At 42.3% G+C, this 24,579-nt stretch overlaps 1 protein-coding gene across 5 annotated transcripts in view; it reads right to left on the bottom strand.

The window, feature by feature from the left end:
* The window catches only part of PIEZO1 (piezo type mechanosensitive ion channel component 1), a 279,916-nt gene that overhangs the window by 119,411 nt on the left and 135,926 nt on the right, over positions 1 to 24,579 (bottom strand). For all 5 annotated transcript variants that reach the window (XM_056526058.1, XM_056526060.1, XM_056526061.1 and 2 more), the window contains exon 2: positions 9,213 to 9,308. In XM_056526058.1, the coding sequence (XP_056382033.1) occupies positions 9,213 to 9,219 (7 nt within the window). In that variant the 5' untranslated portion in view covers positions 9,220 to 9,308. The remainder of the gene's footprint in view (positions 1 to 9,212; positions 9,309 to 24,579) is intronic.

The following is a 24,579-nucleotide window of genomic DNA, read 5'->3' as shown; positions in this document are numbered from 1 at the left end:
CAGTATTTGAAGTTACTGGGGTAAAGCCTCCAACGTGTTTGTTCTTCTTGGTTATTGGTTGGTTACTAAATAAATAAAACTTATGACCTGAAATTATCCATTTTAAGAGATTATGTCATCACTTTCTTTCTACCCAGACCATGAATCATTGAGGCTCCAGCACCTTCTCTGCTTGCCTTGATTAAAAGATCTGTTTCTGTATAGGGAGAGATCAATAAAAGGCCAACAGGGCAGGAAGAAGCCACCAGGGACCGCTGGCTTATCCAAGTGGTTAAGGCAGCATGAAAATGATGACAGATTGCTTTAAGAGAAAATGACAGTGCATTGAGCTGCAATGACAGACACAGACAGTGGACAGGCTGGAAAAACCATTCAGAATGTGGAAGCTGTGGCTATCAAAAGATCTTCATAGGTTCAGCTCACTTCAACAGCATTACTGCTGTTTTTGTTTTGCTTATGGGAACAAGTAAAAAAGATAAATGGCCATAAAAGAAAACATCAGCACCTCAAGTCCTCCAGAGTTGAAGCCATTCTGTAAGATACATTCTCTAGTCATGGCCGTAAATGTTGGCACCCATGAAATTTTTCAAGAAAATGAAGTATTTCCCACAGAAATGGACTGCGGTAACATGTTTTGTTATACACATGTTTATTCCCTTTGTGTGTTCTGGAACTAAACCAAACAAGGGAGGAAAAGAAGCAAATTGGACATAATGTCACACCAAACTCCAAAAATGGTCTGGACAAAATTATTGGCACCCTTTCAAAATTGTGGAAAAATAAGACTGTTTCAAGCATGTGACGCTCCTTTAAACTCACATGGGGCAAGTAACAGGTGTAGGCAATATAAAAATCACACCTGAAAGCAGATTAAAAAGGAGAGAACTGTCTGAGGACTTGAGAACCAAAACTGTGGGAAAATATCAACAATCTCAAGGTTACAAGTCCATCTCCAGAGATCTAGATTAGTCTTTGTCCACAGTGCACAACATTATCAAGAAGTTTGCCACCCATGGCACTGTAGTTTATGTCCCTGGGCATGGACGGAAGAGAAAAATTGATGAAAGGTGTCAATGCAGGATAGTCCGGAGGGTGGATAAGCAGCCCCAAACAAGTTCCAAAGATATTCAAGCTGTCCTGCAGGCTCAGGAAGCATAAGCGTCAGCGCAAACTATCTGTCGACATTTAAATGAAATTAAACGCTATGGCCGGAGACCCAGGAGGCCCCCACTGCTGACACAGACATAAAAAAGCAAAACTACATTTTGCCAAAATGAACTTGAGTAAGCTTAAATCCTTCTGGGAAAATGTCTTGTGGACAGATGAGACCAAGATAGAGCTTTTTGGTAAAGCACATCATTCTATTGTTTACCGAAAACAGAATGAGGCCTACAAAGAAAAGAACACAGTACCTACAGTGAAATATGTTGGAGGTTCAATGATGTTTTGGGGTTGTTTTGCTCCCTCTGCTACTGGGTGCCTTGAATGTGTGCAATGCATCATGAAATCTGAGGATTACCAATGGATTTTGGGTCGCACTGTACAGCCCAGTGTCAGAAAGCTGGGTTTGCTTCCAAGATCTTGGGTCTTCCAGCAGGACAATGACCCAAAACATACATCAAAAAGCACCCAGAAATGGATGGCAACAAAGCGCTGGAGAGTTCGGAAGTGGCCAGCAATGAGTCCAGATCTAAATCCCATTGAACACCTGTGGAGAGATCTTAAAATTGCTGTTGGGAAAAGGAGACCTGGAGCAGTTTGCAAAGGAAGAGTGGTCCAACATTTCGGCTGAGAGGTGTAAGAAGCTTATTGATGGTTATAGGAAACCACTGATTTCAGTTATTTTTTCCAAAGGGTGTGCAACCGAATATTAAGTTAAGGGTGCCAATAATTTTGTCCAGCCCATTTTTGTAGTTTGGTGTGACATTATGTCCAATTTGCCAATTACCTTTTTTGGTTTAGTTCAAATACACACAAAGGGAATAAACATGTGTATAGCAAAAAATTTGTTACTGCAATCCTTTTCTGTGAGAAATACTTTATTTTCTTTAATTTCAGGGGTGCCAAAATTTCGACCATGACTGGAACTCACATAACATGAAATTGTGCCAATATGGGAAAAGGTACACTTCCAGGTTAAGTCTTTATTTGGTGGACAAAATGTCTTTAGAACATAAAACTATATGCCACATATTCTTTTCTCACTGGATCCTCTCTACACTGTCACCTACTAAATAGATGTCCAGACAATAATCATTCCAGACAATGCTATTTCAGTAACTCCCTCATTTACAAAAAGAGTAAAACTACAATGCTTAACAAAATCAATTGCAATGATTAAGAAAACATGGACGTTTTTACCAGGAAAAGCGAGTCACCGCCACATGGCTCTACACTTCACTTCCCCTACCCTGTTTACAAAAAAAGAAAACTAAAAATATAAAAAACAAGATGGAAGAGCTTCTCATTAAGAACTAAGTGTGCAACATAAATTGCCAAGTGTCAGCTATTCTACTACAAGATGTACAATGGGCTTTAGTGAAATAGGATCACTTTCCACAGAGCACTTTCTCAAGAATTTTTATATAAAAATAAAAAAATTAAAAAAAGGAAAAAGATATCCAGCTGGAAGGTCTTGAAAAAACTTGACAGTTATTTAGAAATCTAGAGCAGGAGAAAATCCCCATAGCAAACCTATGCTGCTCTGGACAGTTACTGCACGGACAGAGGTGTCAGCCGAGAGCACTGTGAACACAAAAAGTAAAGAATTTCCTCTGTAACATACAGCTTCTAAAAAGTACCAAAAGGATTAAGATTTTTTTAATAGAAGCAATTTACAAATCAGTTTAACTTTCTGGCACCAGTTCATTAAAAAAAAAATAAATAAATAAAGTTTTCCACCGGAGTACCCCTTTAACCCCTTAAGGACCCAGCCATTTTACACCTTAGAACCCGGCCATTTTCTGCACATCTGAAGACTGTCATTTTAAACATTAATAACTCTGGAATGCTTTTAGTTATCATTCTGACTCTGAGATTGTTTTTTCGTGACATATTCTACTTTAACAGTGGTAAATTTTTGTGGTCACTTGCATCCTTTCTTGGTGAAAAATCCCAAAATTTGATGACAAATTTGAAAATTCTGCATTTTTCTAACTTTGAAGCTCTCTGCTTGTAAGGAAAATGGATATTCCAAATAATTTTTTTTTATTCACATATGCAATATGTCGACTTTATGTTTGCATCATAAAATTTACGTGTTTTTACTTTTGGAAGACACCAGAGGGCTTCAAAGTTCAGCAGCAATTTTCCAATTCTTCACAAAATTTCCAAAATCACAATTTTTCAGGGACTAGTTCCGGTTTGAAGTGGATTTGAAGGGTCTTCATCTTAGAAATACCCCACAAATTACCCCATTATAAAAACTGCACCCCCAAAGTATTAAAAATGACATTCAGTCAGCGTTTTAACCCTTTAGGTGTTTCACAGTGTTTCACAGGAATAGCAGCAAAGTGAAGGAGAAAATTCACAATCTTCATTTTTTACACTCGCATGTTCTTGTAGACCCAATTTTTTTATTTTTAAAAGGGGTAAAAGGAGAAAATGTATACTTATATTTGTAGCCCAATTTCTCTCGAGTAAGCACATACCTCATATGTCTATGTAAAGTGTTCGGCGGGCGCAGTAGAGGGCTCAGAAGCGAAGGAACGACAAGGGGGTTTTGGAGAGTACGTTTTTCTGAAATGGTTTTTGGGGGGCATGTTGCATTTAGGAAGCCCCTATGGTGCCAGAACAGCAAAAAAAAAAAAAAAAAAACACATGGCATACCATTTTGGAAACTAGACCCCATGAAGAACGTAACAAGGAATAAAGTGATCCTTAATACCCCACAGGTGTTTCACGACTTTTCCATATGTAAAAAAATTTCACAAAAATGTGTGTTTCCCCCCAAATTTCACATTTTTGCAAGGGTTAAAAGCAGAAAATACCCCCCAAGATTTGTAAACCCATCTCTTCTGAGTATGGAGGTACCCCATAAGATGACATGAAGTGCACTATGGGCGAACTACAATGCTCAGAAGAGAAGGAGTCATATTTGGCTTTTTGAGAGCAAATTTTGCTCGGGGGGCATGTCGCATTTAGGAAGCCCCTATGGTGCCAGGACAGCAAAATAACCCCCACATGGCATACCATTTTGGAAACTAGACCCCTTGAGAAACGTAACAAGGTGTACAGTGAGCATTTACCCCCCACTGGTGTCTGTCAGATCTTTGGAACAGTGGGCTGTACAAAATTTTTAATTTGCACAGCCCCCTGTTCCAAAGATCTGTCAGACACCAGTGGGGTGTAAATTCTCACTGCACCCCTCATTACATTCCGTGAGGGGTGTAGTTTCCGAAATAGGGTCACATGTGTTTTTTTTTTTTTGCGTTTGTCAAAACCGCTGTAACAATCAGCCACCCCTGTGCAAATCACCTCAAATGTACATTGTGCACTCTCCCTTCTGGGCCTTGTTGTGCGCCCCCAGAGCACTTTGCGCCCACATATGGGGTATCTCCGTAGTCGGAAGAAATTGCATTACACATTTTTGGGGGGCTTTTTTCCCTTTTACCTTCCAAAATGAAAAGTATAGGGCAACACCAGCATGTTAGTGTAAAAAATTAATTTTTTTACACTAACATGCTGGTGTAGACCCCAACTTCACCTTTTCATAAGGGGGTGAAAGGAGAAAAAGCCCCCAAAATTTTTTAGGCAGGGGGTGGACATTGGGAATCACTGGGGTAGAATACCCCTAACAGGGTGCCTCCAGCTGTTGCAAAACACCCAGCATGCTTGGACAGTCAATGGCTGTCCAGCAATACTGGGAGTTGTTGTTTTGCAACAGCTGGAGGCTCCATTTTGAAAACAGTGGCGTACCAGACGTTTTTCATTTTTATTGGGGAGGGGGGCTGTGTAGGGGTATGTGTATATGTAGTGTTTTTTACTTTTTATTTTATTTTGTGTTAGTGTAGTGTTTTTAGGCTACAGTCACACGAGCGGGGGATTACAGCGAGTTTCCCGCTGCGAGTTTGAGCTGCCGCGCAAAATTTACTGCATCGCAAACTTGAGGCCTGATACTCACTGTAAGCCCCTGCCCATGTGAATGTACCCTGCACATTCACAGGGGGGGGGGGGGGGAATCGCCAGCTGTTGCAAAACTACAACTCCCAGCATGCACAGTCTATCAGTGCATGCTGGTAGTTATAGTTTTGCAACAGCTGGAGGCACACGGGTTGGGAAACACTGAGTTAGGAAACCGACAATGTTTCCCAACCAGTGTGCCTCCAATTGTTGCAAAACCACAACTCCCAAACATTCTCAGGCATGCTGGAAGAAGTAGTTCGGCAACATCTTTAGAGCCAGATGTTGCCGAACTACAACTCCCAGCATGCTTGGAGTTGTAGTTTTGCAACATCTGGAGGACTACAGTTTGCAGACCACTAATACAGTGGTTCCCAATCTGTGCCCTTCCAGATGTTGCAAAACTACAACCCCCAGTATGCCAAAACTGTCAAGGCATGCTGGGAGTTGTAGTTCTGCTGAAGGGCCAGATGTTCCAGAACTTCAACTCCCAGCATGCCTGGACAGTAAGGGCATGCTGAGGATGTGTAGTTTTGCAACACTTGGAAGGGCACAGTGGTCCCAAAACTGTGGACCTCCAGATGTTGCAAAACTGCAACTCCCAGCATGCTCAGACGCCAAGGGCTGTCTGGGCATGCTGGGAGTTGTAGTATACAGGGTCCCAATACAGCAATGCATGTCGCTTTACGGCAACGTGCATTGCTGTAAAGGGTCCGACCGCGGCTGAAGAGGAACTCACCTGTCGCCGCTGCCGCCATCTTCATCGTCGGGATCCGGGTCTTCAGGGACGAGGTAAGTACCGGGGCCGCAGGGGCGATTTCCCTCGCGATTAGCGACAATCGCCGACATGGGGGGCCTACATGGCTCCCCTCAGCGTTTGCCCTGGATGCCTGCTGAAGCATTTCAGCAGGCATCCGCTTCCGATCTCTGCCCGGCGAGCGGCAGGGACCGGAATACGCCATGATGTACTCATACGTCATGGGTCCTTAAAGCCCACGGTGCGGAGACGTATGCATACGTCATGGGTCCTTAAGGGGTTAAGCATACATCTATGACTAAGATCTAAGAGACCGAAACGCTTCAGATCCGCAGCGTTTTTTGTACCCGTGTGTTGGTGGACTACTGTTTTTATGGATTTTTAAATAAATGTCAATTTTTCATGACCTTTAAGCTGGATATCTTTTTCCTTTTCTATTCATCATCCCAATCTACACTCCTTGGAGTAATTAAGAGATGAGAGCCGATTCCGATGTGCCACACTGGTTTTTGTTTGACTAGATAAAAAATGAAATAAAAATTTAAGAGTGCAGATATAACCACACATCATCATCTGACGTCACAACTTTTCCTCTGCACAGGTTTTGATAAATCTACCCTATTGTCGCCATGAAAAGACCACCTGGTACATCTAGTCTGCTCTTATATTATATTGCTTTTATCTTAATATAGATATATGTTTATCGCAGGCACACTTAAATTCATTTACTGTTAATTTACCAACCACAGCTGCTGGAAGTTTGTTCACAGCATTTACTACTCTTTTTGTAAAATAATACTTTCTTACATCCTGATCGTAGATTAGATTGTACCCTTTCTTTTTTATTTCTTTTTTGTTAAAGGGGTACTCCGGCCCTAGACATCTTATCCCCTATCCAAAAGATAGGGGATAAGATGTCTGATTGCGGGGGTCCTGCCGCTGGAGACCCCCGCAATCTCTCATGCAGCACCCCCTATCATCAGCCTCAGGGAGCGAAGATCGCTCCGTGTCTGATGACTCACGATCACGGGGCCGGATTAACGTGAAGTCACGGCTCGGCCCCTTGTGACATCACGCCGTGCCCCCTCAATGCAAGTAAACAGATTTACTTCTTTAAAGTGTTACTGTCATTTAAATCCCCTCTAGCTATTTATCCAAGTATAAAGAAAAATATAACAAGCCAAACTGTAAATAATGGCAGATTATTAGTCCACAACAACTGACTATAGCCATGATGTATAAATATTACTTAGGTGGAATGATCTTGAATAATATAGTTCCTTATTTGAATCTATGAATTTAAATGTGTCGTGCCTGTACAGGAGATGAAATGGTCAACTATATTCAGAAGATCTAGATGAATCTCTGGGGGATAACAGCAGGCCAAGCACGAGTGTAGAGCCAAGCAATGAAGTGTCTCCCAGAAGCAGGGAAGATCATAGGGGGTCATATCTTGATGTAGAAAAAAAAATCCTATATAATTTAGAAAAACAGCAAAAACTGTATGACAGGAGAGAGGAAAACTAAGAAGACTTCAAACAAGGAAAAGTTTATATGAAGTAGTAACTTGGCATACAGGACAGAAGAGGAGGAGTGCGAGAGACGGAAAACAGAAAGATTATAGATAGAGAAAGGGGAGAGACACAAAACAGAGAGAGAACGATCAGACACCGGTGAGAGAAGAAACACATATAGAACAAAGACAGACACATCTAAGTAGAAGCAGGGTAAAAAGGGGATGACAGCTACTTATCAACTCCTTCCTCTGAATGGGGATCAGCATGTTAACTCAGATGACATATGGCAAGTCCCGCATATAAGTAACATGTACACACAGTGTTGGGTGAGGGTTGTCCAATCTAAGTTCATATGTTAAAGCCCTTTTACAAAGGCCAATTATAGGGCAAATGAGCGTTCTCTAAGAAGAATAATCAGCCCACGTAAAGGGGTCGGGGATCAGCCAACAAACAAGCTCATTCGTGGTCTGATTTAATCTTGTGTCCACAGGGCTGGTGCGCTTTATCAGGAAGCAAGACTTAAAGGAGTTATCCACCATAAGGTAATTTTAGCACATACCTGCCAGAACTGGGTATTTCCTGTTTGATTTAGTTCTCTAAACTACACATCCCACAGTTCCATGCTTGCAAGTTTGAGATCACTTTCCTTCTTCCCACACATCAGCTACCCCACCCATTGAAACACAGTGTTTTCTAACTAGAGTGCCTACAGCTGTTGAAAAATTGAAGCAGGATAGGCTTCCTCTGATCACCTGACTAGTTATGTCAGGTTTCCAAAATTGGGGGCAATAATCACAGAAGAATTGTGAGACGACCACACAGGTACAGACACTATATTATGAACAACACTAACTTTACAGCCCCTGTAGCATAGTCAAATAAAAAAAATTCCTGGAATACCCCTTTAAGTGACTTTGAGCTGAGCAGTTGCAGTCAGGACCCAGAGACCTTGTGCAATAAGTTTCTTGTGGCGAATGGAGTCTAAACAGGGGATGTGCAGACAATAATGATGAATTTGAATGGCCATACGAAGAATCCAGTGAACATTTATGCAGCCGCAGGACTGACTGAGCTTTGTATTGGCACCTGAGATCAGCGATGATCAGAGTGGTGCTTGTTTCCTGCCCTGTTGTTGGGCATCACAAAGCTATTAAGAGGTTCACTTCATAAAAAAAGGAAAGAGAAGCAATACAGTGGTCCCTCAACATACGATGGTAATTCGTTCCAAACGACCCATCATTTGTCGAATCCATCGTATGTTGAGGGATCCGTGCAATGTAAAGTTTAGGAAGTTATACTCACTTGTCCCCGCCGCTCCGGACCAGGTCCTCACCTCTCCCGATGCTGTTCCAGGGGCTCCTGATGCTGTCCCGCTGCTCCGGTGTGTTCTTCGTGATCCTCCGGTGTCTTGCGCATCTTCTGCAGGGTCCGGGCCTCGCTTTCCGGTGACGTTATTACGCTGCTGCGCCGGCGCGGCGTGCATAGTGACGTAATAACAACGCCGGAAAGCAAGGCCCGGACCCTGGAGAAGATGCGCAAGACACCGGAGGATCGCAAAGTGGACCCTGGGCATCGGGAATAGGTAAGTGAACCTGCTGGGGCACATTACACTGCTATCTGACAGCAGCTTAAGCATTTTGCGCTGTCGGATAGCAGTTAATGCGATGGCCCCGACATATAAAAGCATCGTATGTCGATGCTGACATCGACATGCGATGGCCTCTGAGAGGCCATCGTATGTCGATTTTATCATATGTCGGGGCCATCGTAGGTCGGGGGGTTACTGTACAGTAATAAGTAATAAAGCACTGTGTTACCTCTCATGCTGTGTGCAGATGGACCAGAGAACCATGGTAATAGTAGCAGGAATAACAGGTAGATCAAGGACAATAAGTTGTAACGAAACAGGCAGGCTGTGGAGGAAAAAGGAAAAACAGTCAGTCAATGTCACTTCATCCAACTATTACAGAACACCACCACCCAGCATGCTCTAATAGCCGAATACTTTTAGAACATGAAGGGAGTTGTAATTCTGGAACAGCTAAAGCCACAGGTTTTTGAACAAATAAATGTATTCATACACATATAAAAAAATTTAATTGCATTATTTTGATCTCAATACTGTATATTATAGGACTACTTTTTCAAAGATACATTTTAATACATCAATAAAAAGGTTTTCAGCTACCACATTTTCTAAAATGAGTTTACAGAATAAATTATGGTGATTTATCAAGTTCTCTTTGTTACCCATAACAACCAATCACAGCTCAGCTTTCATTTTACCAGAGCAATAGGAGAAATGAAAGCTGAGCTGTGATTGGTTGCTGTTCATTTTTTCACCGGAATCTGGGTCAGAGTTGGAAGTGCCATAATGTGCATTGAGCAGCTAAAATCCCAGTGACATTAATGGGATTCTGCTGCAAGTGTGCTTGGGCCTATTCACACGGCAGAATTTCCGCTTGCTGAATCCCGCCTCAATTAAAGCCCATAGACTTCTATGGGATTCCGCGCTGCCATGTAAATAGACGCTTATACAGCTTGATAAATGTACTCCATGGTCTCCATTGTAAAGAACACAGTAAGATTTTCAGAATTTGGAGAAAAATAAAGCCATAATATAGTTCTGTGAACAGTCAGTTTACATTCTTTGGTCAGGAAAATTGTGATTCTATTGTATTTGTATGTTCTATAGAGAGAGTACCTGCAGCTTTTACAGTGTCTGTGGAGAGAAAAGAAGTATCCCACCGAGTATATCAACTTAAATCTGGGCCAAAGAGCTTAGTTAGTGGAGATTTGGGATCATTACAGTCTCTACTATGATTCTCAAGTGTTCATATATTCATTGTGAGCAATAGGCCATGCACCAACATGCAGGTAAACACATGCAGCTGAAATTACCTCCCGCTCGTTCCCTAATGGCCACGTGTGACCATTGGTAAATGCATGGGAGCATAGTATAGGCTGCATGTATTCACCAGCACTTGGAAATGCAGCCTTAAAGGGGTTATCCACCATAAGGTGATTTTAGTATGTACCTGGCAGGCAGTAATGGACATGCTTAGGAAGGTTCTGGGGGCTAAATGGCTATGTTGTGCGATTACCATAAGACTGTGGCTAGCTTTTTGTGAACTAGTATTTCCTGTTTGACTTTTCTTATTTTGACTTCAAATCCCACAATTCCATCTTCCTCCCTCTCACACATCAGCCACCCCACCCATTGAAACATAAAATGAGCTGCATCCATTCAAATCAGTGTGGTTTTCAATCAGGGTGCCTACAGCTGTTGCATTAGTTGCAGAATGATCGCTCCACCCATTGAAGCAGACAGGCTCCATATCATCAGCTGACTAGTAAGTCAGGTCTCGGCCGCATTGCAAGCTGGGAAAAATCTGAGATCCACAACAGAAAATCTGCACAATTTGGTTCAGATTTAGATGCTCAAACACTGCACATTTTGTCATTGTTAAAAATCTGCAAAACTTCTGATTCATGTGACAGTATCCTGATACTACTTAAACTGCCTAATATAGTTCTCAATGCAGAAAAAACTGTGGATTATTCAAGAAGAGAAATTTTTGGAACCAGAGGAGCTGGCAGACGGGCTGTTTACAGTATATTGTTATTCTCCAGCTAAGTTTAGACCAGGCAGCCGTGCACCTAATTAAAGTTCTCATTCAATTTTCATCTCCTAAAGCACAGGAATCTTGAAGATTGTTGTGAGATGGACCTGACCACATGCTAAGGCTAATTTAAGACACTGCTGGGCCCAAGGTAGGGATGACATTAAAATATGTACGGTATCTGCACATCATACCCATGGACAAATCTTTGGTTCAAAGGGTTTTCCCAACTGGCAAATTTATTCTCTACTCGCAAGATAGTGGTTAACTATCCGATCTTGAGAACAGGGACCTGAGTCTTCCATTGGAATGTAGCTCCATTCATTCTCTACAGTTGCTGCCAGAGATAGCAAAGTACAGCGTTTGGCTGTCTCCTTGGCTTCCATAAAGGCTGAAGGGAGTGGCAGCGCTCATGTGCAAACCACAACTCCATTGTAACTAGAGACTCGGATCTCCGCTCTCAAGAACGCAAGGAGTCCCAGTGATGAGATACCCCACGATCAGATAATTATCCTATATCCTGTGGATAGGGTATAACCTTGCAAGTTAAGAAACCATGTTAAGTTGTACATATACATGAAATAGCTGGTAAGGCAGTGGGGTTGCTCAGTGGCAGTGCAGTGATGGGGTCCTGGATTCTAATCCGACCAAGGTCAACATCTGCATGAAGTTAGTATATTTTTGAATGTGAGAGTAACCCCACATAAACATGGCCAGTAGGAATGCACAGAAATTTCGGCTGCCGAAAATGCCCCTTTTAGGTTGATTGAATTTTCCTCTGAAAATTTTGGAGGGCGTGATTTAATCCCTTCCAGACACATGACATACATCTATATTCTCACCATTAGGGATGCATCGAAAGGGAAATTTTGGTCCGAAACCGAAAATTTTCGGTTGCGGACCAAAATTTCCCTTTCGTTGCAACCCTAATGGTGAGAATATAGAAATAGGTTACTTTGGACTTCAGCTTGTAAACCTCAATAGGACAGGGACTAATGGTAATTACGATAATCTCTGTACAGCGCTGCAGAATATATTATAGCTATAACAAACAAAAAAAATAGCAACTTGGTTGAATGTACATTCAGCTATCATCCATTTGCCCAACTCAGCTTCAACTACCAAGTATGTTTATTTCAGTGGGGAAAGGGAAATTAGCATCTGACAGCAGTCTACCAGATGTTTATTTTCCATGCCATCTGCAATAAAAGGGAAATTCAGGAGGCCTGCAATATAAGATCACCAGTTGATCCGACAAACATTAGAATGTTCAGTAACTTTTAGGTTTATGTCTAGCTTTCTACTAGTAACGGACACAGAAAAAAAAAAAAAAGATCCTTTTTTTGTACGAAATTCTTACTTAGTATTAGTATAACCACATTTAAGATGACCAGAGGAAGCTTTAAAGGAAAACTGTCACTAAAATCCCCCACACACTAACCAGAGGTATTGGCTGGTAGTGCGGGAGACTCTGATCAATATGCTGCCTACCATGCCCAGATCCGTCACGCCGTTCGCCCGTTATCTTTATTATTCTTGATATGCAAATGATCTTCTAACTTGCACGGGCTGGGTTACAAGGCTCCATCTGGCACGGTGACGTCAGCGCCGCCTGTCTTATGAATATTCATCCCCTCCCTCTGCCCCGCTCTGTACAGGACTGCACTGCACTGCACATGTGCTGCTTCCTGTGTACACCCGGAAGCAGCCTCAGCGCAGTGGAGTCCTGTACTGAGCGGGCCAGAGGGAGGGGATGAATATTCATAAGACAGGCGGCCCTGACGTCACCGTGCCAGATGGAGCCTTGTAACCCCACCCATGCCAGTTAGAAGATCATTTGCATATCAAGAATAATGAAGATAACGGGTGAACGGCGTGATGGATCCAGGTATGGTAAGCAGCATATAGATCAGCGTTCCCCGCACTACCAGCCAATACCTCTGGTTAGTGCCCGGGGAGTTTAGTGACCGTTTTCCTCTAATTTTACTGGGAATACATCAAATAATTGTACATGATTTATCAATGCTAAAAGGCCACAGCTATTTCACAAACATTTGACACTTATCTAATGCAGAGAATTTTTGAGCAACCATCCACACACGCCCTGGCACACTACCACCCGTATTGTGTAAAGCTAACAGATATGAACTAATTTTTTATTAAAATGCCACATAAAAATGGCAAGAATTGTATTTGATACACAAGATACACAACAATGAAAACATTTCAAAATAGAAATTCCAGGAACTATTCTTTTAAAATATAGGAATATCCTGGGAAATTAGGTACAGCTAATCGTCATGCTTTGCTCACAGTTTCCATATAGCCTTGATAGAAGCCATTATGCTATATATTGCGACACGGTTTATTACTGGGCTGGCATTTTAGATACACCTCATGGTCAGTTTGCCTAGAATGTTCTAATAAAAGCTTTAAAGAACGTGTTACATGGAATATGGTTCCAACAATTAACTACAGCACATTCCTATCCTATGAACTACTAATAAACATAACAGGGAAATCTACACATAATGAAAGACTATTCATTGCATTCAAATAAGTTATCTATGCCAGCATTGAACACATTTTTACTCAAAAGGTGCCCATAGACATCAGAGGAAAGTCGGATTAAGGCTGCATTCACACCACGTTTTTGCAATACAGTTCCCGTATAAGTTTTTAATGTGAAAACCGTACGGAACCATATTGAAAATGTATTGACTCTCATTTGAAAACCGTATGTCAAACAATGCATCCGGTTGTTTACTTTTTGCGTCTTGTACAGTTTTGTCCATTTTTTCCCGTACCCAAAACCGCAGCCTACCACGGTTTTTGGTCCGGGTGAAAAACCGTATTGAAACCATATATGGTTCTTTTAACATGGGAGTCAATGAGAACCATAAAGAACTGTATGTGCGTAAGGTTCCATCTGGTTCGCACCATATGGTTTTAGACTTTGCACATGCGCAGTGCACGCCAAAAGTTTATTTTTTTGGGGGGGTGTGTGGGGGGGATTTCAATCAAACAAGTGAAAATTTAATTCATAATGGAGTGAAAAGTTAAACCTATAAAAAAAAAATTCTTAAAAAACAGATGCAACCAGACATCATTTTTCTAACCGTAAAGGGGTAAAAATTTGTACACACGTTTTGATACAGTTTAGTCCGGTTTTGAGGAAGCTGTTTTTCATCAAAAACCTGATACGGGAACTGTATTGCAAAAACGTGGTGTGAATGCAGCCTTAGTCATTCATTTAAAGGGTACCTCTCATCAAATAAACTTTTGATATATTTTAGATTAATGAATGTTGAGTAACTTTCCAATAGCATGTTAATGAAAAATATGCTTCTTTCTATTGTATTTTTCCCGATCAGTCCTGTCAGCAAGCATTTCTGACTCATGCTGCAGCCCTAAACACTCAGAGTTGCCAGCCTGCTTTGTTCACAGCCAAACAGGCTGTGAACAAAGCAGTCTGGCAACTCTGAGTGTTCTTCTTTGTGAACAAAGCAGACTGGCAGCTCGTAGTGTTTAGGACTCTAGTATGAGTCTGAAATGCTTGCTGCCAGGACTGGTAGGGGGACCCCTAGTGGTCATTTCTTCAAAGTGGAAAATTAAATAGAAAGAAGCATATTTTTTAATAACATGCAATTGTAAAGTTATTCTGCATACATTAAGCTATAATATATCAAAAGTTTTTTTGATGAGAGGTACCCTTTAAGGGGGAGTAATGTAATGTGTTAGGAGAAGAGTACACTCTCCCGACTGTAAACACATTATTGTGAGCATTCTTCCCTTTTCTTTACATTCAGAAACGTTTCCCTAAAGACCAATAGCCAGTTGTTATGATCCAATGATGAAACTCTTTAACCCCTTAAGGACCGACCCATTTTTTACCTCTATGACCAGGCTCTTTTTTAAAATTTGACATGTATCTCTTTAAATGGTAATAACTTTAGAACGCTTTTTCTGAGCAGAGCGATTCTGAGATAGTTTTTTCATGACATATTGTACTTTATATAACTGGTGCATTTTTGTTGACACATGAAGCATTTTTTTGGCAATACCCATTTTATATAGCTTTCTATGCTCTTTTTCCTTTTCTGAGCAAAATGATTTTTCTGCCAACAGCCATAACTTTTTTATTTTTCGTTCGACGCCTTTGGAGGAAGGGCTTATTTTTTGCGGGGTGAGCTGTACTTTTTATTGGTATCATTTTTGTGCTACGTGCTACCTTTTGATCTTTTTTATTCCGCTATTTGTACCAAAATTGGCGAATTTTGCGCTTTTTTGATGTTTTTTTTTTTTTACAGCGTGTGGGATAGTTTACAATATAGTGTTATAGTACACATCATTACGGACGTGGCAATACCCATTATGTATATGATTTGTGTTTTTGATCTTTTTGGGTGATAATACAGGACTTTTATTGGGAAAGGGGCATTTTTTTATATTATTTTTTTACACTTTTTACAGGTTATACTATGCTACAATACATTTGTACTGTAGCACAGTATAACCTGATGAGCTGCAGACACTACAGCCTGTGCGATCCAGCCTCTGGCTGGATCTCACAGGCTTCCGTAGCAGGCATACAGGAGGTCATAATCTGACCTCCTGCTGCCATAGCAGCCAACAGCGACCTGTAATTGTATCGCGCCGCCGCCGTTGGAGAACAGGATTGATCACGGCAAATATGGTGTTACGCCTGCTGGGACTGGCGTGATCGCGGCTCCGGCAGCTGCGGCCGGACTCCAGCTGTGATTGACAGCCGGGTCCCGTCGCCGATCTCCTGCGCTGCCTGCGGCAGTGGCGGAGATCGCTATGACGTATGCATACGTCCAATTGCGCGAACGTGTTGGATGATTGGACGTATGCATACGTCATATTTCGGGAAGGGGTTAAAGGGGTACTCTGGTGGAAAACTTTTTTTTTTTTTTTAAATCATATGGTGCCAGAAAGTTAAACAGATTTGTAAATTATGAAAATTGCGTATATACAATGTATATGCTGTGTACGTGTTTCCTCAAATCTGGACTTGATTTGAGGAAACACGTACACAGTATATACATTGTATATACACACAATTTTCATATATTTATCCAGGTTGTACGGGCTACTCAACCTTCACGCTAGTACTTGTCTGGCAAATATCTCATATAATCACTGTCTTGGTTGGAGCTGCCTACTTTTTTTAAATTTATTTACAGATTTGTAAATTACTTCTATTAAAGAATCTTAATCCTTCTAGTATCAGAGCAGTTCAGAGCAGCATATGTTTGCTAGGGGCATTTTCTCCTACTCTGGACTGTTCTTAAAATGGACAGAGATGTCAGCAGAGAGCACTGTGGTCATGATGTCAGCAGAGAGCTCTGTGTTTCAAAAAGAAAATCATTTCCTCTGTAGTATTCAGCAGCTAATAAGTACTAAAAGGATTAAGATTTTTTTAATAGAAGTAATTTACAAATCTGTTTAACTTACTGGCACCAGTTGATTTAAAAAAAAAATAAATAAATAAAAAATAAAAGGATTTCCACCGGAGTACCCCTTTAATTCACATACTGGAGTGATCTATGACCATTTAAGATTGCAGCAATATTTCTTTACATAAATCCGAATCTGTCAGTAGTTCTAAAGAAAAGATAGCCTGTAATGTTTTGGTCGCTGATGTAACTGCCTGTGTGCCAACACCTAATGTAACCATCTGTACTTGTTATTGAAAAGCAATAAAGAAAAAAAAATTCAACTTGCCTAAGTATTTTATTCTTACAGAAGATAAGCTGTTGCCAAAGGAATCTGTGTCAGACACTTATTTTCCTATTCCCACTGAACAAATACGGACACTCGGCCAAGACATGCATTGGGGGGGGGGGGGGGGGGTTAGTTCTGACAAAAGTCGTCATAAAATGTGGTCACATCGACTGCAGTAAGCCTATACGACCCTCTGTTTTCAGTAAGGGCTCCTGCACACAGCCATATTATAAATCCCCACAACCTCAGATCTGTACAGCACTGTGACACCCAGAGCGATCACGGGGAACCCACTGTACCTTAATATTCAGTACTGTGAAGGACAAAGTTTCAGAGTAATTTCTAAAGACATCAATTATTTGCCAGATCTTTCCTGGAGCTCGGTTATAAGGGCCCTAAATGCTTTGTTGTATGAGTGGCTATATCTGGGAGGTTTCAGTTGGAAATGTTGTCCCTTGGTCCAGATTAAAGGGCGCAGTTTCCATAATGAAACTTCAGAACTCTGGCTCCAACTGAAGTGGAATCTATTCACATGCTGATCTTTGGCACAAATGCATTCAAAATTGTCTTTGGAACGCATTCAAACTAAATAACAAACTGACAGGACAGCTGAAATGAATAGAAAATTAAGAAATTAATAATTTATGAATTCTAAGTCAAAAACTGGAACTGTACATGGAAATGTAAATAGGAAACAAACTATTAAATGTACAGTGCCTTTTATAAGTATTCACCCCCTTCAACTCTTCTACATTTTGTCATGGTATAACCACAAATTCATATTTATTTCACTGTACTTTTATTTAAAGAGTACCTGTCACCAAATAAAACTTTTAATATAGTCTTCCTTGTATAATTAGCAGACATTTTCCCATCCACCTGCTTTTAAAATTATCAACATAAACATGTTTAAAATGTAATATAAAAAACGTCCACTAGGTGGCTCTGTTCTGTTCCCTGCCATAATTAATACAGTGAGTTTGGTCATCTCCCGGCCTGGCAAGAGTCCAAACTCAGGAAGTGCTGGTCTGCACTGAGCTTGACTGACAGCTGCACAGAACGTGAAAGCTCCACAGATTCCCACAGGAAGCTGCACAGACTGAAACCTGCAGGAATGCCTCACTGATAGCAACACAGACTTAAACATGCACACAGCCTGAAGTCTTCTATTCATCACAGCCCTGCAACTATGTGAGAGCAGAAGTGGTCCCCCAGCAGGCTTCAGTGATGTCATGCCTTCTGGGCAACACCCACTTTCTCCTGCTGGGAAATTGCACTATGTGAGCAAGAAGAAAGGTAAGATACAGAGCTTTATAAAGCTCTGATTTTTTTTTTTTAAGGACAGGAGGGATGCTAGGAGTAGTTAGGGGACATAGCCTGAGTTAGTTTAGAACATTTCATTTGGCGACAGGTACTCTTTAATGGACAAATACATAATAGCCAATCAGAGATGCAACAAAGAGGCCCATGTACTCCACAAATGTGGCCTTTATGAAAGAGCGGCATGAAGAAAGCAATTGGCAATTTGGAGTTTCCCATAAGCCATGTGGGAATAACAGCAAACATGCAAGTACAGGGAAACTGGTTAGAATTGATGGAAAGAAGGATGAAGCTAAATCCATGGCAATCCTTGAAGAAAAACCTGATGCAGTCTGGAGAAGAATTGGCACTGGGACAGAGGTTCATCTTTCTGTAGGACAATTACTTTTCTTCTCATTATTGTTTGTGTCACAATAAAAGTTATTTTGCACTTTCAAATTCTATGCATGTTGTGTTGATCAAATGGTAAAAATCAACTGGAGGCCGAAAGAAGCACGTGCAGATGTGTGAAACGGCTGGCATTGCTTCAGAGCGCTTCGGTGATGCCTCCCTGTGATCCCTGACTCCTGGGCTTATAGGCACGTACCTAGCGGTGAGTGCATGTTATCCTGTTCTTGGTTTTGTGATATATTGATTCTTCATCTAGATTATGTTCTCCCCGCAGGTGTCATCAGTATACTGCTGGACCCCGGATCGTGACAGCCTATGTGCATCACCGTAAAAACAGCTACTAATAGGTGTGTCCTCTCCTCTGCTTCCCCTTACACCAAAAAATAAAATATGTTTATCAGCATAAACACAATTTACAGAAAAGACCTTAAAAAGGTGTGGTCAAGTGAAAATTATCTTATAACCTATCCACATGATATGATCTGATCAGAGGATATTATCAGATTGGAGGATTAGATCACTGGGAATCCAACTAAAAATCTAGCCGGCAATATAAAAAATTTAGAAAGGGGCCATTAAATCATAAAAATAATATATTTTTATAAATCATTTTTTAAAACTTTTTATTAGTAATCAGGGATGTGGAATTTCTATCGCCCGACGCCCCGGACTAGCAGTTTTGAGCGCCGGGCAGGTGAATTTGTCCGGCCCTTAGCCCGGCTTCGGGCAAGCAGGGCCGGACCTGACAAGTGCGGCGGATCTGCAGTCTGTATGGAGCGGGCAGGAGTCGGGAGCCCGCTCCATACAGACTGCAGATCCGAAGCAGAGCAGGGGAGATGAGAAGCTGTGTATGTCTCTCTCTCCCCTGCTCTGCAGACGTGCGGGGGGAGATGAGGGGGCGTGGCTTACTTCTCCCCGTGCAGACCTGCGTCCTCTGCCTTCACTCCCCCAGCTGTAGCTTCGGAGGAGGGGAGGAGGCGCGTCTGCACGGGGAGACTGTATGCGGCACTCTGCAGTATGTATGGAGGGGGCTCGGGATTCCTGCCCGCTCCATACTCTGCGGCCCCCGGCTGTTCTCAGTAGCCGGGGGCCGCCGCTAATAGCCAGCATGTGGCGATCGCCGCGGCTGGCTATTAACCCTTTAGATCGCCGCTGTCAAAGCTGACAGCGGCGTCTAAAGCCTGGGTTCTCAACCTGGGGTACGCGAAAACGCTGACAAATACCGGCCATGCATTGGCCAGTATTTGTCAGCGCATCGCCGCGGCAGCTCACTGTACAGTAGCGCGGCCAGAGATGCGGCCGGGGCTACTGTAAGTGAGCTGCGTGGTTGCCAGGGAGACGTGTGGCCTCCCCTGACGTTGCGCGGAGTTGCCGCACAGCGCAGGGGGACGTCACACGTCAGTGCGGCCCTGTGGAACATCCCGTGAAGCAGCAGGCAACGGGACCACAGGACGCCAGGTAAACAGCTGTATGGCACAGAGGGGGGGGGGACTGTATGGGACGGAGCACAAGGCATTAAGATGGAGGGGGAGAGGGATAATGGCGGGGGGGGGGGGAAGTAATAAAGCACAAGGCATTGAAATTTTATGTCTTGTGCTTTATTACTCCCCTCTCCCCTTCCATCTTAATCCCCTTGCACCATTCCCCCCCTTGCTCTGATCCCCCTTTTGCCATATCCGATAATAATGGCACAAGGGGATTAATATGAAGGGGGGAAAATGACAAAAGGGGATCAGACGGAGGGGGGAATAATGACACAAGGGAATTAATATGGAGGAGGGGGGGGGTTGATTATCCCCCCCCCCCCCTCCATCTTAATCCCCTTGTGCTATTATTATCCGATATGGCAAAAGGGGATCAGAGGGAGGGGGGAATTATAATCCCCTCCATATTAATCCCCCTGTATCATTATTCCCCCTCCATCTTAATCCCCTTGTTCCATATTGGATAATAATGGCACAAGGGGATAAAGATGGAGGGGGAATAATGGTAAAAGGGAATCAGAGGGAGGTGGGAATTGTGGGACAGGGGGAGTAAGACGGAGGGGGAATAATAGCACAAGGGGATTAAGATGGAGAAGGGATGCATTAGTATAAAGGTAAGAACACGCCTTTTGTCTGCGGGTACCCCTCGCTCGCAAGTTCCGCGTGAGGGGGTACCCGTGGACATACTTTTAGGCCTTGGGGGGTACGGTCACCGAAAAGGTTGAGAACCACTGGTCTAAAGGGACATGTGAATGCTCCCTGGTGGGCTAGGGGGGTGGATCACCCCTCCCCCCCCGCAGCGCGATTGCAGGGGGGCCATCCACTATGGAGGTAGCCAGAGAACTTACCTCTGCTTCCTCCTGTCCCGCTCTGTCATTGATAGATCCTGGCTGGACCAGGCTCTATCAATGGATGACAGAGCTCACAGATCAATGGAGTTCAATAGAATCTATTCATCTGTCTGAGGAATCTAATGATTCCTCATAAGTCTAATAAAGTGTAAAAGAAAAAAAAAAGTTTTAATAAAAGTTTGAAAGACACCCAGTGGTCTTCAAACTGTGCCCCTCCAGATGTTACAAAACTACAATTCCCAGCATGCCCGGACAGCCGTTGGCTGTCCGGGCATGCTGGGAGTTGTAGTTTTGCAACATCTGGAGGGCCACAGTTTGAAGACCGCTGCATTAACCCCTTCCATGTTAAAAGTTCAAATCACCCCCTTTTCCTATATAAAAACATGCAAACATAATAAAAATAAACATATTTGGTATCGCTTTGTGCGTAATTGTACAACCTATTAAAATATAACATTATGTATCCCGTACGGTAAATGTAAAAAAATACCAAACCACAGATTTTCAATTTTTATAATATCCCAGAAAAAAAAAAGTTAAAAAGCGATTAAAAAGTCAGATCAATGCCAAAATGGTACCGATACAAAAAACAGATTATGGCGCAAAAAATGAGTCCTCATACAGCCTGGTATGCGGAAAAAAAATAAAGCTACAGGGGTTAAAAAATGGCAATTAAAAAAATTTGAAAAAGTTCAGAATTAGTAAAACATGACGTAAACGATACAAATCTGGTATTAATGTAATCAGGCGCCTAAAGTATAAAACTAACATGTTACCTCAACCACAAGGTAAATGGCGCAGAAAAGAAAACCACCAAATCTGCTAAATTATCTTTTACTATTTCAATTTCACTTCCCTAAATATATATATATTTTTTGGTTCAGAGAATACGTTATTGAAAAATGAAAAGGTATCATTATAGTAGGTAGTTATCATTATAGTAGGTAGTTATCATTATAGTAGGTAGTTATGGCTATTATAGGGCGAGGAGGAAAAAATCAGAGCGTAAAAGCGAAAATTGGCCGGACAAGTGGATCGTCATGAGGGACAAGTAGATTTTGCTCCATTTTAGTCCCGTGGACAAGTAGTTTTTTATAAAATTTCCACACCCCTGGTAATGCATCTTAATTAAGTGTTTAATAAAATGTGTGTTTTTTTTACTTTTTATTTTTAGGTAGTACTACTTACTACTCCCAGCATGGAACAGACTGTTCCATGATGGGAGTATTAGTACCTGTACTAATAGACAGATCGCAGCGGGTGTCACTTCTGACACCCGATGCGATCCTCTGGTATAAGCTATAGAAGCGGGCGGCAGCCGCACTTGTCTGGTCTCATGCCCGGCACTATGGGTGGGTGATCTGTAGTATCCACGGGTACACTATGCCCCCCTGTATATTATACTGCTGGGGGATGTGTGTAGTGATGCTGTACATCACTCCTCATCTCTTTACACTCTGTGGACCAGTTGCTCAGCATCCGACCCATAGAGTGGTACCCTGAAGGCAGGGAGAAACTGCCACAAGGTACAAATTTGGCTGTTTCCATACACCAGGAAAAACACCAGAAAAAAAAAAACGCCAAAAAAACTGGCAAAATGCAGGAAAAAGCTGTGGCAATTTTTCCTGGCGCTTTTGCTGGTGGGTAAACACCTCAGTGGAATCCTAGCCTGAGTATGCTGGCACAAGATCACCATTTTCAGGCAAAGATTGAAACAATCTTCATTTGGATTAGATAGAAAGGTTAAATTCAATAGAAAGGTTAAATTCAATCTATACATATAACTCAATGGCCCTCATTTACTAAGAGTGTTGTGTAGGTTTCTTTGTGGGTTTTAATTCCCTACAATTTATTTTTCACGGTATTTACTAAGATTTCCCTACATTTTCCACTTTCCCTACACTTTGCTTTTTTTACACATACTCTGATCTGTAGGGTTTTCCTCAGCTCAAATCCACCACATTTTATGTGGAAACCTTAGTAAATATGTTGGGATGTTGTGAAAATGTTGGAAACACGCCCCTTTTCTGTGACCACGCCCCCTTTTCATGACGGCCACGCTCCTTTTTCAGGTTTTCTTACCAAAATGGAGAGTTAGTTGGGGTTTTTTCAATTCAGGCGCAAATTCAGGCGCAGACAGAATTTCAGGGGCAAATTCAGGGGCAGACAGAATTTCAGGCGCATTGCGCCCAAAACTGGCGCACAACCCGACAAAACATGTCGGGTTTGCAATAGTAAATGAGGGCCAATGTGTGTGTATGTATGTGTATGTACGTATGTGTGTATGTTCCAGCATCACTTCGAAACGGCTAAAGATATTAACATGAAACTTGGCACACGTTACTAATATAATACTTGGTCATATGTTACTCATAAGTCCACTAAAAATATAGGATAGTTAATTTGCGAGGGTCGGGGTTTTTGTTTAAAGTCCCATGCAAATCTAAAGGAAATCTATGTTCCAGCATAACTTCCGTACAGCTGGAGATATTTCGATAATACTTGGTCACATGTTACTTATATGTCAACTAAAAATACATGATGAAATCAACCCTTACCTACCCCCCCTTATGTGAAGGATGGGGTTTTTGTTCCAAGTCCCGTGCAAGTATATGTGACTTCAGGTACCTGACTCCACATGCTCCGCTCCGCATCTTCTTCATCAGTCTGGCTTGCAAGCCACACCCTCCACGCATGCAACGCCCCATCTCACAAAGACACGCCTACCTTTTCAGTCACACCCCTTTTATTTTCTACCCTTTTTGTGCATCGATTTGGCTTGCAACTCATATCCCATCCTTATATCCTGTCCTCAGGTGGGGCTAAGGATGGGATACGAGGTCGGGATAAGAGGACAATATACAAGGACTCGATAGGAGGTCAAAATTTTCCTCCTTTGTTGCTTTTTCTCCCCAGCAAGATTAAGAAGGAAAAACCGGGCAACGCCAGGTACTCAGCTAGTGTCTACTATGAAAGCAAGGTCACACAGCCTTAAAGGGGTACTCTGCCCCTAGACATCTTATCCCCTATCAAAAATATAGGGACATCACGCCCCCTCCCATAGACTTGCATTGAGGTGGCGGGGCATGATGTCACGAGGGGGCGGGGCTGTGACGTCACGATCCTTCGGCCCCTGCATCACCAGTCATCAGGCACGAAGCAAAGCTCGCTTCGTGCACCAGATGACAGGGGTGCTGCAGGAGAGATCGAGAGGGTTCCCAGCGGCGGGACCCCCACAATCAGACATTTTATCCCCTAACCTTTGAATTGGGGATAAGATGTCTGGGGGCGGAGTACCCCTTTAACTTTAAGTTCTTCTGCTTTTTTTTTGTAATAATTTTGAAAAAAACAACTGCATGAATGTTTTCTCAGCCAAAACAAATAGCCAGCACAACTACCTAATACACGGGTGCACGCTGCTGTGGCAAATACAGGGTATACAAAAAAGAAGGCTGCAGCAGAACTCTTGGTCAAAAAATGGAGGCTCTTAGCGCACTTTTTGATCAAAACTTGTCCCCCATCCACCACACGAAGGTGGCCTCATTTTGGATGGGACCTTAACAATTCACTCACCTCTGCTTGGCATATAGCCTCTGTTTTTTTTTAATTGATAGTGGATCGAGCATGTCACCCAGAGGCAATATGCCCAGCAGAGGTGAGTGAATTGAGTGTTAGGGTCCCATCCAAAATGATGCCACCTCCGCGTGGTGAATGGGGGACAAGTTTTGATCAAAAAGTGTGCTAAGAGCCTCCATTTTTTGACCAAGT

Source organism: Hyla sarda, chromosome 6, assembly GCF_029499605.1.
Source record: "Hyla sarda isolate aHylSar1 chromosome 6, aHylSar1.hap1, whole genome shotgun sequence".
NCBI lineage: Eukaryota > Metazoa > Chordata > Amphibia > Anura > Hylidae > Hyla > Hyla sarda.
This window is presented reverse-complemented; position numbering and strand designations above follow the sequence as displayed.